This window comes from Stenella coeruleoalba (genome assembly GCF_951394435.1).
Source record: "Stenella coeruleoalba genome assembly, chromosome: 7".
Lineage (NCBI taxonomy): Eukaryota > Metazoa > Chordata > Mammalia > Artiodactyla > Delphinidae > Stenella > Stenella coeruleoalba.
The window spans coordinates 121,729,923-121,745,168 of record NC_137153.1 but is presented as its reverse complement, the minus strand read 5'-3'; the positions used below and the strand labels follow the sequence as shown (position 1 = coordinate 121,745,168).

Genomic DNA, 15,246 nt, shown 5'->3' with positions numbered 1-15,246 from the left:
TCCTCGCGGGGCAAGGCCTCCCGCAGGCTCCCCTTTCCCCACTCGCCCCGCGCCTCCTCCGCTATTGAGATGTAAATCGTTGTCAATTGTCGCCGAGCACGGCTGAGGACAGAGCGGATCCTTCCGCAGCCACGGACCAAACTTTTGGCCTCCGAAAACTTTCGAACGAGAAGTAGTCCCTAGGGCCGGGCCCCAACCCCGCTCCGCACCGCCGCAGCCCCCAACCTCGGAGGACCCGGGTTCGGGACGCGCGCCCCACCCCAAGGAGGTGCAGGGCTGGTCCAGGCGCGCGGAGGGGCGCGGCCAGCGAGGGGGCGACGGCTGCGGAGGGATCGGCGGGGGCGGGACCCGGGGGCGGGGCCGGCGGGGCGGGGGCGGAGCGCACGGCGGCCCAGCGCCTCACTAGTGCCTCGGCCGTGGGAGGGAGCGCAGGGGTGCGGGGTGCGGGGCGCGGGGCGCGGGGCGCGGGCACAGCGGAGGAACGATCGCGGGCGCGGAGACGGGCCGGCGAGGTCGCGAGAGCGCAGCGTCGCCCTCCAGCCAGGAAGGAGAGGGCAGTAGCGGGCCGCCACCGCCCGTGGGACAGTCCGGAGCGCGCGTGTGCGCCCGAGCCCCGCCGGCCGGGCGCAGGAGGCCGCCACCGGGCGCAGCGGGCAGCCGGCGGGCAGGCATGCCGCCTCTCCTGGCGCCCCTGCTCTGCCTGGCGCTGCTGCCCGCGCTCGCCGCACGAGGTAGGCGACCGCCCGCCGCGAGCCCGCAACTTTCCGCGCCTTCGGAAACTTTTGGCAGCGCTCTAGGCGCGCGCCCCGGGTGGCTGGGAGCGGGCGGCCAGGGTGGGGAGGGGGACCGGGCGACCTGGGGCAGGGTAGGGGCCGGAGTCCCGGGCTCGGGGAGAAGGACTGACCCTCCCCTGCTCCGCCTGCCCCATCGGGGCGGACTCACGCGGCTTGCTCCTGGAACCGAGTTTGGGGCCGGGTTTGAAGCCGGGCGTGGGCCTCTGGGGGCCCGGGAGACCCAGTCCTGGGCTCGTCCTTCGCCAGCCGCGCGTGGGGCTCGCCGCCGGGGCGGGCGGACGAGCTGCCTACTACTTTTCGGTTTGAATCGAGTCGGTTTTGGTTTCCTGTTGCCTTGGGGCCATTTATCTTTTTTCTTCGCCTCTTGCCCGCGCCGGGGGCGGATGTTGGGGCGTGGAGCGTGGAGCGTGGGGTCCGGGGCGCCGCGCTGGTCTTTACGGAGCCGCACTGCCGGACCCGGCCGCCGGGCGTGGTGGGCAGAGGGGAGTCGGGCGGGCCCGGCGGGCCCGGCCTCCTTCCCGAGTAAGAGAGTTTGCGCAGGGCCGGGGCGAGGGGCGCGGACCCAGGCGACCCCGGGCTCCTGGCCGCCCCGCCCGCGGTGTCCCCTCCCCACGCCGGGTCGCTGCCCCCATCCCGGCTCACAGTTTGGGGAGGGGGGCGTGTGTGCGGAAGACAGCTGCTACTGATGGGACTTTCACTTTGTGGAGTTCAAGTTTGGAAACCTTGCGGGGAGGGGGGGGGCGGCGTGTGGGGGGGGGCGGTCATTCCTCTCTCCACTTCACGTCAAGAGGATCTCCGAGGAATCGGATGGTGATTAATTCTTCTCTTCCGCTAAAAGTTGGAGGGAGCATTAGCTCCCCGGTTCCTGAAGTTAGGGTTCGGTGTCACACCCCGCCCCGGCCCCCGTTGGGGGGCTTCATTACGTAGCCCTGGGAAGAGGAAGAGGCGGGAGCTTGACTGGTTGACCCCTTCCAGGGAATGGGGTCGAGTTCCTTCCAAATGGAGCATCTTCATCCCCCTCCCCTGGGGCTGTGTGTGTGGGGGGGGGGCTGCCACTGAAGATGCCCGCCCTGGGGAGCTGGTATTGGGTGTCGGTGGAGGCGTGGAGGCGCGGCCCGGTCCCTGGGGTGCAGTCCCGGTGCCCCAGGAGGCGGCCCTGGCGCGACAATGGGCCGCTCTGATTCCTCCGGCCGGCGCTTTGTTGGCGGGAGGGGCAGCGGGCCTTGCAGCTGTCGCATTTTCCCACGAGCGGAGGAGCTGAGTGTGGCCAGGGCTGCCCACCCCCCACTCAGCGCCGCCCCCTCGAAGAACTTGTTTGAACAGCAAGACAATCCTGGTGGTTGGATGGGGGCCTCAGCCCAGCCAGGGTCCCCAGTGAAGATGGGGTGGGGAGTGAGAACTTCGGGAGTGTGGCCCGGGGTCATCCCAGCTTTCCTCCACTGCTGTCCCCGAGGCGTCTCAGGCCACCCCGCCTCCACTTTGAGCATGACCTAGCCACCTGCCCCCCATCAATGGGCTCCCCCTCCCTCCATCGCTGACCCCAGAACTCTGGGCGGAATGTTAAATCCCCTTGGGGTTCACGCCAGGCTTCCTGGGGCCCCCAGCAACCGCATGACAGGAGGTGAGGGGTGGGCAGTGCCCCTTGGGGTGCTGGCCAGGCTGACGTCTCCCTTTGCCTCCCCCAGGCCTGCGATGTTCCCAGCCCAGCGAGACCTGCTTGAATGGCGGGAAGTGTGAAGTGTTCCCCAACGGCACCGAGGCCTGTGTGTGAGTATGCGCCCCTGCAGGGACCTGTTGCTTTGTTGGGAGCGGAGCCCCGGCCTCCTGCAGCGGGCCAGCAGGGACAGAACACTGGGCCATTGTCTTCTGGAGGCGGCCCAGAGGCTGGGCGCGGTCACGTGCTAGTTTTATTGGACAAAGTCTGGCAATTACCTAATCACCAGCAATTATGCTGCGTGTGGAGCTGGCCCGGCCCGTAGAGGCTGGAGCGCTCCCTTTTGGGCCACCTCAGGCTCCCGGGGAGCTAGGTGGGGATCGCTGGTACCCCATTTCTTTCCGGAGTCCCTGAGAAATAATTTGACCTGCCGGGGAGGCGCTGGAGCATCTGTAGAGAGGCCCAGCCCTCACCGCCCTGCCAACCGCCCTGCCGACCGGGGGGTACCTCTTCTGGGCAGGTGAGCGCCTCCTGGGCAGGTGATGCCTCAGCAAGAAACTGACAATTTCAAAGCCGAACCCACCTTCCCAGCCCTCTGCCTTCCCGGCCTCTTCTCTCTGGCCTCAGGTGGGGCTGGGGAAGGGAAGTTGGAACTCGTCTGGTTGGCTGTGCCCCCCTCCGTTGGGGGTGGGGGTGGGAGTGTCTGCCAGAAACTTGGTTTCTGTCCTGGCATCTGCAGCTCTGGCCTCCTAACCGGCTGGCCCTTCACCTTCCCAGCCTTGGGTCCTCAGCTGTGAACTGAGGTCTGTGGTCGGGTAATCTGGTTAGAATCTCCTGCCTGGCCGCCTGCCTCTGAGTACCAGTCAGCCTTAGGGAAGTTTTTCTGCTGTGGCTGATGCCCTTCAACTTGAGTTCGTCCCTGATGGGAATAATGAGGAGGTGCTTGCTGGCTGGAGAAACGCCCCCCTCCCCAGGCTGCCGAAGTGGCGCGCCCTCATTCCAACTGCTGAGGACCCATTCCCTTGACAACCCCCAGCCCGGGCTCGCTGCTGCCCAGCCAGTGGGCAAGCAGCCCCTCCTTCCACTGCCTCCTACCCTCCCCAGACTGAAGCCAATTAAGCAGGTCTGTGAGCAGTTTAATGGACAAAGTGCATTGTGTCTTTGTCAGACGCTAATGAATGCACACTACTTTTTTTTTTTTTTTTGCTTTTTGGGGGCCTTTTTCTCCTGCAGAAGCCTCACCGACGCTTGATGCCCTAAATCTTGTTTCCTTTCATTCAGAGACCGACAGCTGGGATTCAGTGGAAGTGCAGTGCCTATTGTTGGGGAGGTGGATTAATGCTGGGTGATTAATTATGCGTGGCTTCCCAGAATGCAGACTCCTTCCCTGCCGCCCCTCGAGCTCGAGCTCCTGTGTAGGGGCGGGGGGCAGCCTCCGCGTCTCTGCAGAGGGCTTTGGGAGGGTGGGGGGCGGTGCTGTGCTGAGGAAAGTGGGAGCAGTCTCTTCTTGTCTGATCGGGGAGCCCGGACAGCCCGGGGCCTCCCGGGGCCGAAGCTCCAGCCGAGTGTTGCCTGGGCAGGGAAGGGGGTGCCTTGGGGTACATGCTGCGGCGGCTTACTCGCTGGCCTCAGGGGATGGGGGTGTGCTCTCCCACTCTCCAAGCCTGGGCGCTTTGGGAGTCCTGCCCCCCAAGACGGCCAGGGACCAGGGCTGTGGTACCGGCCTTTCTCCTCCCTTGGGCCCGGCGCCCCGCCCCCCCCTTGGCGGGAAGCCTGCCTGTCTGGCCTGGCACCCGGCCGGGCTCGGCACACAGAGACCCCATTGTGCACACCCCACAGAGCCACTTGGAAGATGAACGGAAGCGCCGTCCTCGGAGGCCGCACCACTGGGCATCCCGGGTGGGAGGCAAGGGTATCAGAGCTGCGACCGGCTGGCCGGTCCCGGCTCTGCAGAGGCATGGGTCCAGGCTCACTGGGCAGTTTGGGGGGCGCTGCGGCCACCCCGGGGCCTGTGCCTTCCCGCTCTTGCCCATCACCCACCGTTGCGCGGAGGCCCCGGAAGGTCTGCTCATGGGGGAGGCCCTGCTCTCCTAGCTGAGGGGGAGCCACTTTGTCTCCTCAGAGGTGTCCGGGTGCAGGCTTCTGGGGCCCTGCTGACCTGGCTGTGAGTTCCAGCTTGGCGGCATCCAGCAGGACCCTCAGAAAGTTCCTAGACTTTCTTGTTGACTTGCTGGCTCCCGCATGGCCAGGGCGTGGGAAACGGTGGTGTCATTGTGCCAGGCGCGTTAATAGCAGGTGACTCATCTGTTTCCACCCCAAAGAGAAGGAACCTTCCCCCGAAGCTGCCAGTCAGGTGTCTGCAGGGCTCAGGGTGGGAAAAAGAGGTTCGTGTTGGTGTGAAGGCCCTCCGGGAGGTCACAGAGAGCCCGTGCCCGGCTGGCCAGTGGCCGCGGCGGGAAGGCTGCGTGTCCCCACGGGCGGAGTGCTGTCTCTGGACGTTGGCTGTGTGTGGTGGCCCGGGGGCCGCCGGGGGAGGCTGGTGGCCCGGGGGGCAGGCTGAGGCGGGTCTTTGCGACCCCCTGTGCATCTCCAGCCTCCGTGCCGCCCCATCAGTGCTGAGGAGATACCGAAGTGGGCTCCCCCTCTTTCCTTTTGATTGGGGTGGCAGTGTGGGAAGGCCTCTGGGGGCTGCCATCTGTGGGGTGAGCGTGCGTTTTCCGTCTGAAAGGCTTGTTGGTGGGGGGGTGCTGCCCGGTGCTGGGCTGGGAGCTGAGGCCCCAGGATGGCTCAGATGCTCCCCCTGCCTGCGAGAAAGTCAGAATTTTACCGGGACGTCTTCCAGGTGATTGCAGAAGTGGGGTGCACCGTCGTCGCACCCAGAGTACCTGGGAGGGAAGTCCGGCCAGCCAGCGTGTGGCGGCCCTCAGCTTTGGCCGATCCTGTATTTGAGGCCTGGCTTTGCCGCCCAGTGGCTTCGTGACCTCAGGTCATCGGGTCACCTGAATCCAGATCCCCCCCTCCCGCCCAGTCTGTCATTCAGGGCTGACCCACGATTGATCTCTCAGTGATGCATAAGGTTGCGTAAGAGGGGCACGCAGCAGGCACCGGGCCAGGGTCCGTTTCCTCCCTGTCTTCTCCTTTTGAGTTGATGCTGCTGGTTTCAGGATCCTCATTTGAGGGTGTTTAGTTGGCTAGCGAGTTAACTCAGAGAGCCCGAGAGGTGCGGCCTGCTGGGCGCGAGCGGCGTGCTGCCTGGGAGGCGCCGGCCAATGCGGAGACTTCCTCGCCCGCGATGGCTCCTATCAGCGTCTCTTCCTCGTTCGCTTCTGCGGTTCTGCGCGCCTGTCGCGTGCTGGGCTCTGCTCTGGACTTGGGCGCCGTGGGCTCAGGGCAGACACGGCCCCTTGCCCTCATGGAGTCCACTTTCCGGTGTGGGGGCAGGAGAGGCAGCGTGACACGTGACGTGTCAGGTGGAGGCGAGCACGGTGGGTGGGGCTCGGAGCAACCCCGTAACCATGGGATCAGGCATGTAACGGAGCACAGAGCAGGTGGCCCTCGGCCCCAGCATCACACAGTGCAGAGTGGAGCCCAGCCCTAGCTCTTTCTCCAGAGCGTGTGTTCCTAACCACTGCCGCATCCTGCCTGCACTGCCCCGGGCCCTCGCTGGCCCTTCTGTGAGGAAGCAGGGCGGGGACGGCAACTTCCCTTAAAAGAGGAGGTTCAGAGGGTCGGGTGGAAGTGACTCGGCTGCCCGGCTGCAGAGGGATGGAACGTTCTGCGTCTCTGTCACCTGGTCCGTCTGTTTCCAGTGAGTCACCTGCGAGCCTTGGGCGAGGCGTGGGGTGGGGGTGGGGGGAACAGGTTAATTCTCATCCTCGCTCCTAGGCTGAGAGCAAACAAGGTCTGTACAGGACTTCCTCTGTTTATGCAGAGCCCGGGCTCCAAGGACGCAGGGTTAGAAAAACACACGGTAAACGCACAGCGTCAGCTAGAAAGCTTCACCTCCTGCCTCTGACCGCACAGGGACATCCAGGGACACGCGATCTCTGCAGGAAGGTGCCTTCTGGGGCCTGGCCCTGCCTCTGTACAGCAGCCAACGTTTTTCCCATTGAGAAAATAATAGTGACGTGTTTTAACAAAGAGAAAAAAGGAAAACTGTGCCCTCGGCTGGAAGAGAGTGGGGCAGGGCAGATAGCTGATGGAGAAGCTCTTCATCAGGACAGCTGAGTGGGGTCTGGCTGGCGGGGGGCGTGGGCTGCGTGCTGGGACCCCGGGAAGCTGGAGTGGAGGGCCGGGGGGGCAGGTCCGGAGGGCGTCACGGCTCCACTCCCCGAGTGCTGGGTGGCGGTCCGAAGGTCCCAGGAGAGCTGGGACTGGCTGTCTTCCTCATTGACTGTGACCCTGATGGGTGGCCATGGCTGTCGCTGGCAGTTGGGGTCCACTGGGCAGTGCCGGGCTGGGCTGAGGGGCTGCACCCTCCTGGGGTGGGGAGGGCACCCTTCCTGCTTCGTACCTTGTCTATAAATAGTGAAAGGATGTGGCTCTGCAGAGCTGATGAGCGCCCTGATCGCTTTCCTCAAGAATGTAATGATGAGGCCTCCACACACAGGCAGCTGCTTTTATCCGGCCTCAGAAAACCCCCGGCAGACTTTTCCTCTCCAGGCTCGTGCCCCCTTGGGGTGGTGGCCAGCTCTGCTTTTCTCTAAACCCCCAGTTTCCCCAGGTGGGGAAAGCTGAGGCTGAGAGATGAAGAGGCTGGGAAGGGGGGTGGGGATGTGAGGCCAGCTTGCATCAGCTTCTGCCTTCGTGTACGGGCATATCCAGAACTTTTCAGACTCCTTCCGGAGGCTTTAATGAGTGGCTGGCTCCGGGGCATCATGACTGTGGGTCAGGATGCGTTTGACGGTCCCGAAGCTCCCGGCGGGGCTGTCTCTGGTGGGCCCCGCCTCGTGCCCCGCCGCAGACGAGCCAGCAGATACAGAGCCAGCTGGCTCTGGTTTGCTGTGCCCCTTCGGACTCGCGTCTCCTTTCTGGGCCCCAGGTTCCTCCTCTGTACGTGAGGGTGTGGGGTTAGGTGGCCCCTGGAGCTCCCTTCCAACTGCATCCCCGCAGGACCCTGGGATGTGCCTGTAGATGCCCGGATGGTGGCAGTGGGCAGCAGCGTGGTGGGAGAGAGGTGGAGAGGTGGCGTGGAGAGGTGCCCAGGAGTCAGACCTGGCTGTGCAGCTGGGCAGCTTCTGCCGGTCTGGGGCCAGCTCTGGGCTCTGGTGTCCTTACCGCCTGGCCCGCTGGGCTGGGGACACACCCACTAGAGAGGGAGCAGTGATTGACAGGTACTGCAGAGGAGGGGCTGGCGGGCAGAGGAAGGCCCTTTGCCAGAGTGGCTTCTGTTGGCTTCTCCCCCGGCATCTCCTTCCTCGAGGCCTTGCCACCCTCCCCGACTCTGCTCTCTGAGAGCACGGGGAGCTGACGACTAGATTGGGGGGATCGATATTTGCTTTTAGGTGGCCAGTTGCACACATCCTGAGTTTTATGATTTTAGCTGGTTAACGTGTGCATTTCAGTGGCGTTCAGTACATTCACAAGGTTGTGGACCCATCGCCCGTATCTAGTTCCAGAGCTTTTTCATCACCCGGCACAAAATCCCGTACCCATTAAACAGGCACTCGCCCTTCTCCTCCCCGCCAGCCCCTGGCGAGCACTCGTCTGCTGCCTGTCTCTGGCGTTACCCGTTCTGGCCGTTTCACACGCGTGGAACCGTGCCTCTCCTCTCTCTTACCCGTCTTCGTTCACTCAGTGTGCATGTCCATGCCTCGCTCCTCTGGGCGCTGGACTTGACCTGCCTGAGACTGTCAGGGACTGGCTGGCGGTGGCACCAGCATCCTAGTCCGTATGTGGTCTTGGACAGAAGTCCAGAGGGGGTGGGTGTTGGGGGTGGTGGGCGTGCGGGAGGCTTCTTGGAGGAGTCGGTGCTCATTTCCGTGCCTGTGTGGCCGCCCGCCTGGCAGCCGCGGAGCCCCTCGAGTGGGGCCCGGCACGTATTGGGTGTATTCGTTAGGATGGCCCAGCGTGCCCGCGGTGCCAGCCTGCTCAGGGCTCCACGTCAGCTTGCGGCCTCGGCTTCTGCCCCTGGGCCTTGGCTGGCGCCGGCTGAGCGCCAGCGGGCGCAGAGGAGGGGCACCCGGGCTCCAGGGCCAGCGCCCCACCTGCCCGGCGTCAGTGTCAGGAATGCGAGGGGAAAGCGGACTTTTATTGAGCACTTACTAGGTGCTGGGGCTGGGGCTGGGCGGGCAAGGCAGACGCAGGCCCGGCCTGTGCGGAGAAGGGGGCTCGTTGTTTCGGAGCCAGACTTCCGGGCAGACGCCTTAACTGCCTGTGGTGCGAGGCCAGTGCTGTGGGCACAGCCCACCCGGGTGCCCCAGGCCTGCCGCGGCCTTCGAGTGAGCCCACCGCGGAGACAGCGGGCAGATGGGCTGGGACAGGTCAGCAGGCAGTGCAGCTGCAGGCAGGAGAAGCAGCTAGGGGCAGCGGCAGGCAGTAAGGCTTTGGATGTGAGACCCTCGGCCCCTGCCCACGTCATCTGCCTGCTTCCCGGCCTCTCCCTGGGGTGGGAGCACATCCTTTCCTCAGGGTCAGCTCAGAGTTACTGCGTGTACCCCAGCAGGAGGCACTCAGCCTTGTGTGAGAGGAGAGCGGGCCAGGGGTCTGGCCCTTCGCTCTTAGCCACAGATGGGTCCCCTCCAAGTGGCCCTCGGGGCTCAGGGAGGCTCCGTGTTTCCTCCAGGGCACCAGAGGGGCCCGCAGGCCCTTGAGAAAGTGGCCCTCCTACGGTGTTAGCATCATCCCAGTGGGGAGGGTCGAGCTGGTCCCCGCGTCACGGGTGGGGGTAGCTCTCTGTGCATCTCTGGGACGCATGGAGCTACGGGAACAGGGTTTCACCACTGAGCGGTCCCTTCTTCTGAGGGTCTCCTCCCGCCCCGCACCCTCTGCCCCTGCGATGGGAGCATTCTGGGAAAGGGGGCCCTCGACCTCGCCGTCCACTCCCCCAGGCTTGGGGGCAGGGGTCATCATCCCGTCGTCCACACTGTGGAGTGTATGAGGTCAAGCACTGCCTGCTCCCCGCTCCCTTCCTGACACCGAGCTGCTGCCTTGAGTGGGCACCCATCAGGTGGGGTGTGGACACCTCCAGAGGGCCCGGCCTCTCCTTCCAGGCAGCGCGCCCCACTCTGCGGCTCAGGCCTCCCGGGACCCCCTGCCACGTGCTGCACTGGGGGGTCTTGGGCTCTCCTGGGCTGGGGCTGGGGGCCGTCTTCGGAGGTCTGACCTGGAGCCTCTCTCCGCCTGAGCGATGGCGGCGGCCCTCTGGGGCCCTCACGGTTTCCTGGAAGGAGTGCCCGGGGTCCTGGCTCCCAGCGAGCCTCGATGGGGGCGGGGGATGCCCTGGGGAGGCCTCACCTCCAACGCCTACACGGCGGTTCCCAGCCCTGAGAGTCGCTCGGGCGGGCCGCCAGCCCCCGCCAGCCTTCACCTGGGAGTCCTTGCGGGGCGGGTGCCGGGCGCACAGAGCCCACTCCCACCCCACGGCTGCCCGGGGACAGGTGGGTGCCGGGTGGGAGCCGCTTTCAGCGGCAGTAGGCCAGGCCCAGGCCCAGCTCTGTTGTCGGGACTTTCGCCAAAGAAACGGCCGCATTGTGACCCTGCCGCGCGCAGCCTGGCCTGGCTCCGTGAGGTGGGAGCCTCGTCCCCGCCCGTCCCGCCTGCTCCGTCTGTCACCGGGCTGGGTGTCAGTCGTGTGTCTCTGAAGGGCTTGAATTGGTTGCTCTTCTCAGCTGGGTAAACGGTCCCTCGTCCCTCTGTTGACACTGTGATTTGCTGAACAAACTCTCGCCGCACAGGTGGCACGAAAGGCCAGCCTCACCCAGCCCAGCCGAGGGCTCGTGCAGGCGGGTCCCGCGTCGTCACATGGACCTTAGTGTGAGGGCGGTGGGCCTGGGAGAGGGGCTGAGGGTCTGATACACGCTGGATGGGGGACAGACAGCTGGAGGCTGGGAAGAGCCCCGGCTCTGGGCCTGGTGCCAAGGTGCCGCTCGGGCCCGGGGCCGTCCCCTTCTCCGGGGATCCCTCCCGGCCTCCCGCCTCCTTCACCCCAAGATCATGGGCCAGCACGCGTCACAGCCGAGGGCGGCCCCTCTGCCGAGCCCCGGGGAGGCCCCCGGCCCCGTTTCAGCATCGGCCAGCCTGCTGGGCCCCAGAAGCTGCCGGGAGGTCGTGGCGCTGCCCTGGACCCTGGCCGCCCCGGCAGATCGTCGAGGGCCCACGGGGAACGCGTGTGCGAGGAGGTGGGCGGCAGCCTCTGGGAAGATCTGTCAGCACCCCAGCAGCAGGGCCTGGGGCACGGGGACCTGCCTCCCACCATTTCCTCTCTGTTTCGGTTGTTGATAAGCGGAAACTGCACGGTTACTGGAAATGAGAGGTTTGGGGGAGAAGCCAGAGTTTTGAGTATGCGTGTTTTTCCCTGAGAGCTTTTCAGTAAGAGCGATGCTGAGCTAAAGGCCGGGCTAAGGCGGGGACAGGCGGGGGCCTGGCCACACTTCCGCCCCTTGGGGCCTCCGTCTCCCGTCCATCCAGAGGGCTGGGGGAGGTGACTACCTCTGGGTCTTCTGGGTCAACCGAGGGTCTCATTACCCCGCTCCCCAGGCCGGTACCGGCTCCTAGGGGGCGGCCCCAAAGGGCGGGGCTCCCCTCACTTCCTCCTCCGGGGTCAGGATGTCTGGCAGGGCTGTGTGTCCCGGCACCCACCATGGCAGGGGCCCAGGTCATGGTGGCCTCCCCCCGGGTGGTCCAGGGCCCAGGGCACTTGGGTCCAAGTGCCTCCAGCATGGGCACTCGGCAGGTATGTGGCGCCTGGTTGAGGGCTGGAGCCGTGGGCGCGGAGCAGGGAGTGGAGGCAGGTGGGCAGATCCAGGTTTCGGGAAGGCCCGGCTTGCAAGACGCAGGGAGGCTCGGTCTGAGCCGGTTGCCCAGCACTGGGCTTCCCCCGTCCCAGCACGCTGCTCCCGCCTGGCCGGGCTGGGATGGTGCGGCCACGTCCGTAGCGCGGCCTGTGCTGGGCTGTGTGACCTTGGGCTGCTCACTCACCTCTCTGAGCCCCCCTATGAGAAGTATCACAGGTCGGCCCCACGTGGTGGCCCCGTGGATCGATCCCAATGGGACGCGTCAGCGTAGCTTTACTCCACCCTGGAGCTCGTTCCTAACACTCCGAGGCCTCGTCCAGAAAGTTCTCCTGGAGACTAGCCGAGCTCAGGATTTGGGCAGAAGGTCATGCCCCACCCAAGAACCTACTGCTTTCCCCACAGGGAAGAGCCCCCCAGACGGCCCTAGACCCATACCAACTGGCCCAGGATGCCCGGGTGGCCCCAGGGCGTGACAGTGCAGGCCTGTCCCACGCAGGCCTGGGTGCAGCTGGCAGGATTCTATCTTCTGGTGTTTCCTGGGCCCCCCAGTGCCTTGGGGACTGTGCTGGGCCTGGGGTGAGAGCAAGGGCTATAAGTGGATGGCCAGGGGTACCATGGGCCCGTGTGCAAGCCTGGGGAGGGGGCACAGGAGCCTGGGGGGCACGGGAGCCTGGTGGTCTGCCTTGGGTGGGGTGGGTGGCGGTGGGCAGGTGGCCTGCCTGAGCTGGGAGGAGGGTCCAGAGAGAGGGGCGCTGGTGGTGGGCCCTGGGATCCCACGGAAGCCTGCGCCCTGTGCTGCGGCTCAGTCAGGGGCCGGCTCTCCTTCGGCCTGGCCTGGGGATGGCTGGCTGTGGCCTCCGTCCCCTCCGTCCCCAGAGCCAGACAGGACAGGAAGGAAGGCCACGCAGGCACTGTGGGTGAGGGTGGTGACAGGTGTCCGGTACTGGTGGGGCCCTCCTGCTGCCTGGAAGGGGTGCGGGGAGCTGGGGCCCAGAGCGGTCCCACCCACCGGCTGGGAGCTCCCCAATTCCCAGGCTTCTCACCCAGACATCCCCCCCCAATCTGGGGTTTTGAGTTTCAGCTGATCTTGTGGGGTTGTAAGAATGCATTGTCTGCTCCGGCCCTCCCGGTCTGGGGAGAGCAGGCGGTCAGGCAAGAAATCCAGGCTGCTGGGGGCAGGGGGCGGGGGACAGCTGGGGCGCAGGGGACCCACACATTCCTTCCCTGCCCAGGGAGCTCCTTCTGGCCCTTTAGCTGCCTCTAGGGCGGCGGCTGTGCTCTGACTGCGCCCTGGTGGCCGGCGTCGGGCCACCCTTGGGGGCAGGAGAGGTTAAGAGCTGAATTCAAATCCAGGTGGTGCCGTGGGCATAACCTGGCTGAGCCCTGCTTTGCTCATCTGTAAAATGGGCCCGGTGTGTCCTTGCAGGGCTGTTTCAAAAGTAAGATGAGATACAGCTGGCAGAGTCCAAGTAGGTCCGGGAGTGTGGGGGGGTGCTGTCCACAGTGTCTTCATTCTGGGACCCATGTCAGGGGGTCCTTGGTGTCCTCCCCCTGCATTCTCGACCAGACGCTGGACACAAGCGGGGCTGCCCCCCGCATCTGCCCTGGTCAGTGGGAGAGGACAGGAGCGCCGCCGGGCCACCCTTCCCTCTTCCCGAACCTCTGGGACGGCATCTGCTCCTGAGAGCAGAGGCGGGAAGTTGCAGAATGGTTTCTGGCTTTGGTGCGGAGCTCGGTCTGCAGTTGCTGACTTAATTCATCGCGTTTTGGATTAAGCCCTCCCCGTGGCGCCAGGCTGCGCGCGCGTCCACCCCTTCATTGCATCCGAGCGTCTGGGGACGCAGGTCTGGCTCCGTCCTGCTTGGGAGCGGAGGCCCCCGGCAGCTGTGGGGATCCCTGGCAGTAGGGGCGGCAGGCTCGTCCACGTGGGTCTCGGGGCCGTTGGGGTGAGCCCAGGGAAGGACGCCCATTCCAGCCTTTCTCCGGCTTCAGGCTCCATCTTTTGGGGGTGGTTGGTAAATTCCCCCAGCAGAGTGTGGGCGTGGGGGGCAGCAAGCTTTTCTCACACGCCCAGCAGCCCCCGGGGCTCTCTCGGGACAGCCCGTTCCCGGGACACCCTGGCCCCGTTGGCTGTGCCTTTTACAGTGTCTGGGGTGGGGGGGGCTGGCCAAGCAGCGGCCGTCCCTGCCCCATGGGTGGGTCTGGGTTGCCTCTGCCCGCTGCAGCTGGGCCATCTCCGGGAAGCCGCTAGACCTCTGCACCGGCCCTTCCGTCCCTTCAGACGGGCAAGCCACTTCCCACGTCAAGGGTGGGGCAGCTCTGAGCGCCGCGGGGGGCCCTGAGCCACGGGCGGGCATTGTTTTCCCTGCAGTGGGAAAGGTGGCTTCCGTCCCACACACAAAGGGTTTCCCCGTGCTCCAGCACTTCCTATTTCCAGCATATTTTAAACCATCCAGAGATGCAACTTGGGAGAAAGATTCTAGACAAAGAGCGGAGAGTGCTGGGAGCAGCTGCGGGGGCCCAGTGCGCTCCACACCCCGCCCTACCCCGGGGCCAGGTCTCCTCCTCGGCTGCTGCTGCCACTCCGGGCTGGGGACCACTGTTGTTCGGGGTTGGGGTCTGTCTGCACCAGACCTGGCTGGTCCCTTTCCAGGGTCCCCCATCCCTCTGCAGCCCTGACTGCCCTTCTCCTCCTTCCCGACGCCCTGGGAGCCAGGGCAGGGACCCCCCCACCCCCCGCCCCGCCACCGCCCCACGCAGCTCTGAGCTGCCCCAGCCCAGCGGCTGCACAGGCTGGAGGGAGACCACAGCTCTGCCAGCTCTGGTGGGCCCCCCTGCAGTCACTTCCTGGGGCAGTGGGGCGGCAGGTCGGGCAAGGGGGCAGCAGTCCCACACTGTAGCCACCAGACGCATGGAGGGCCGACCACGCTCCGGGCTGACCCGGCACACCCCACCTGACCCGTGCCCTGATGCAGGAGGGGGCAGAGATGAGGGGAGTGCAGAGGGCCATCTTCCAGGGACCCGGCACACCCCACCTGAGCCGTGCCCTGATGCAGAAGGGGGCAGAGATGAGGGGAGTGCAGAGGGCCATCTTCCAGGGACCCGGCACACCCCACCTGAGCCGTGCCCTGATGCAGAAGGGGGCAGAGATGAGGGGAGTGCAGAGGGCCATCTTCCAGGGACCCGGCACACCCCACCTGACCCGTGCCCTGATGCAGAAGGGGGCAGAGATGAGGGGAGTGCAGAGGGCCATCTTCCAGGGACCCGGCACACCCCACCTGAGCCGTGCCCTGATGCAGAAGGGGGCAGAGATGAGGGGAGTGCAGAGGGCCATCTTCCAGGGACCCGGCACACCCCACCTGACCCGTGCCCTGATGCAGAAGGGGGCAGAGATGAGGGGAGTGCAGAGGGCCATTTTCCAGGGACCCGGCACACCCCACCTGAGCCGTGCCCTGATGCAGAAGGGGGCAGAGATGAGGGGAGTGCAGAGGGCCATCTTCCAGGTGGCCCTCGGGCACAGCAGAGTCACAGCTGGGACCCAGCCTGCCCCTCAGACCGGTATCTGGACAGAGGACCCTGCAGGCTTGAGAGAAACCTGGGGACGTTGCCTGCTGTGGCTCTTCGTCCTGGGGGCTTTGGGGAGCTGAGGGCAAGGGGCCGTCGGAGTCACTGGGCGCCCTCGCACCCTGGCTCTCATGTCTCCCCGGGGGGCTCTGTTCCCCGGAGCTGAGCTGTCCTGGCTCTTCCCAGTGAGGAAGGACCCCAGGACCCCGGGTGGGCGCAGTGGGGGTGGCCAGCAGGTGTCACCGAGCACGCACCCACACCTGCCGTGAGCACGTCATCC

The 15,246-nt window shown here is 65.8% G+C and overlaps 1 protein-coding gene across 2 annotated transcripts in view; it reads left to right on the top strand.

The window, feature by feature from the left end:
• The first annotated feature begins 471 nt into the window (after positions 1–471).
• NOTCH1 (notch receptor 1) overlaps positions 472–15,246 on the top strand; it is a 47,054-nt gene continuing 32,279 nt past the window's right edge. For both annotated transcript variants that reach the window (XM_079926320.1, XM_079926319.1), the window contains exons 1-2: positions 472–731; positions 2,480–2,561. In XM_079926320.1, the coding sequence (XP_079782446.1) occupies positions 671–731; positions 2,480–2,561 (143 nt within the window). In that variant the 5' untranslated portion in view covers positions 472–670. The remainder of the gene's footprint in view (positions 732–2,479; positions 2,562–15,246) is intronic.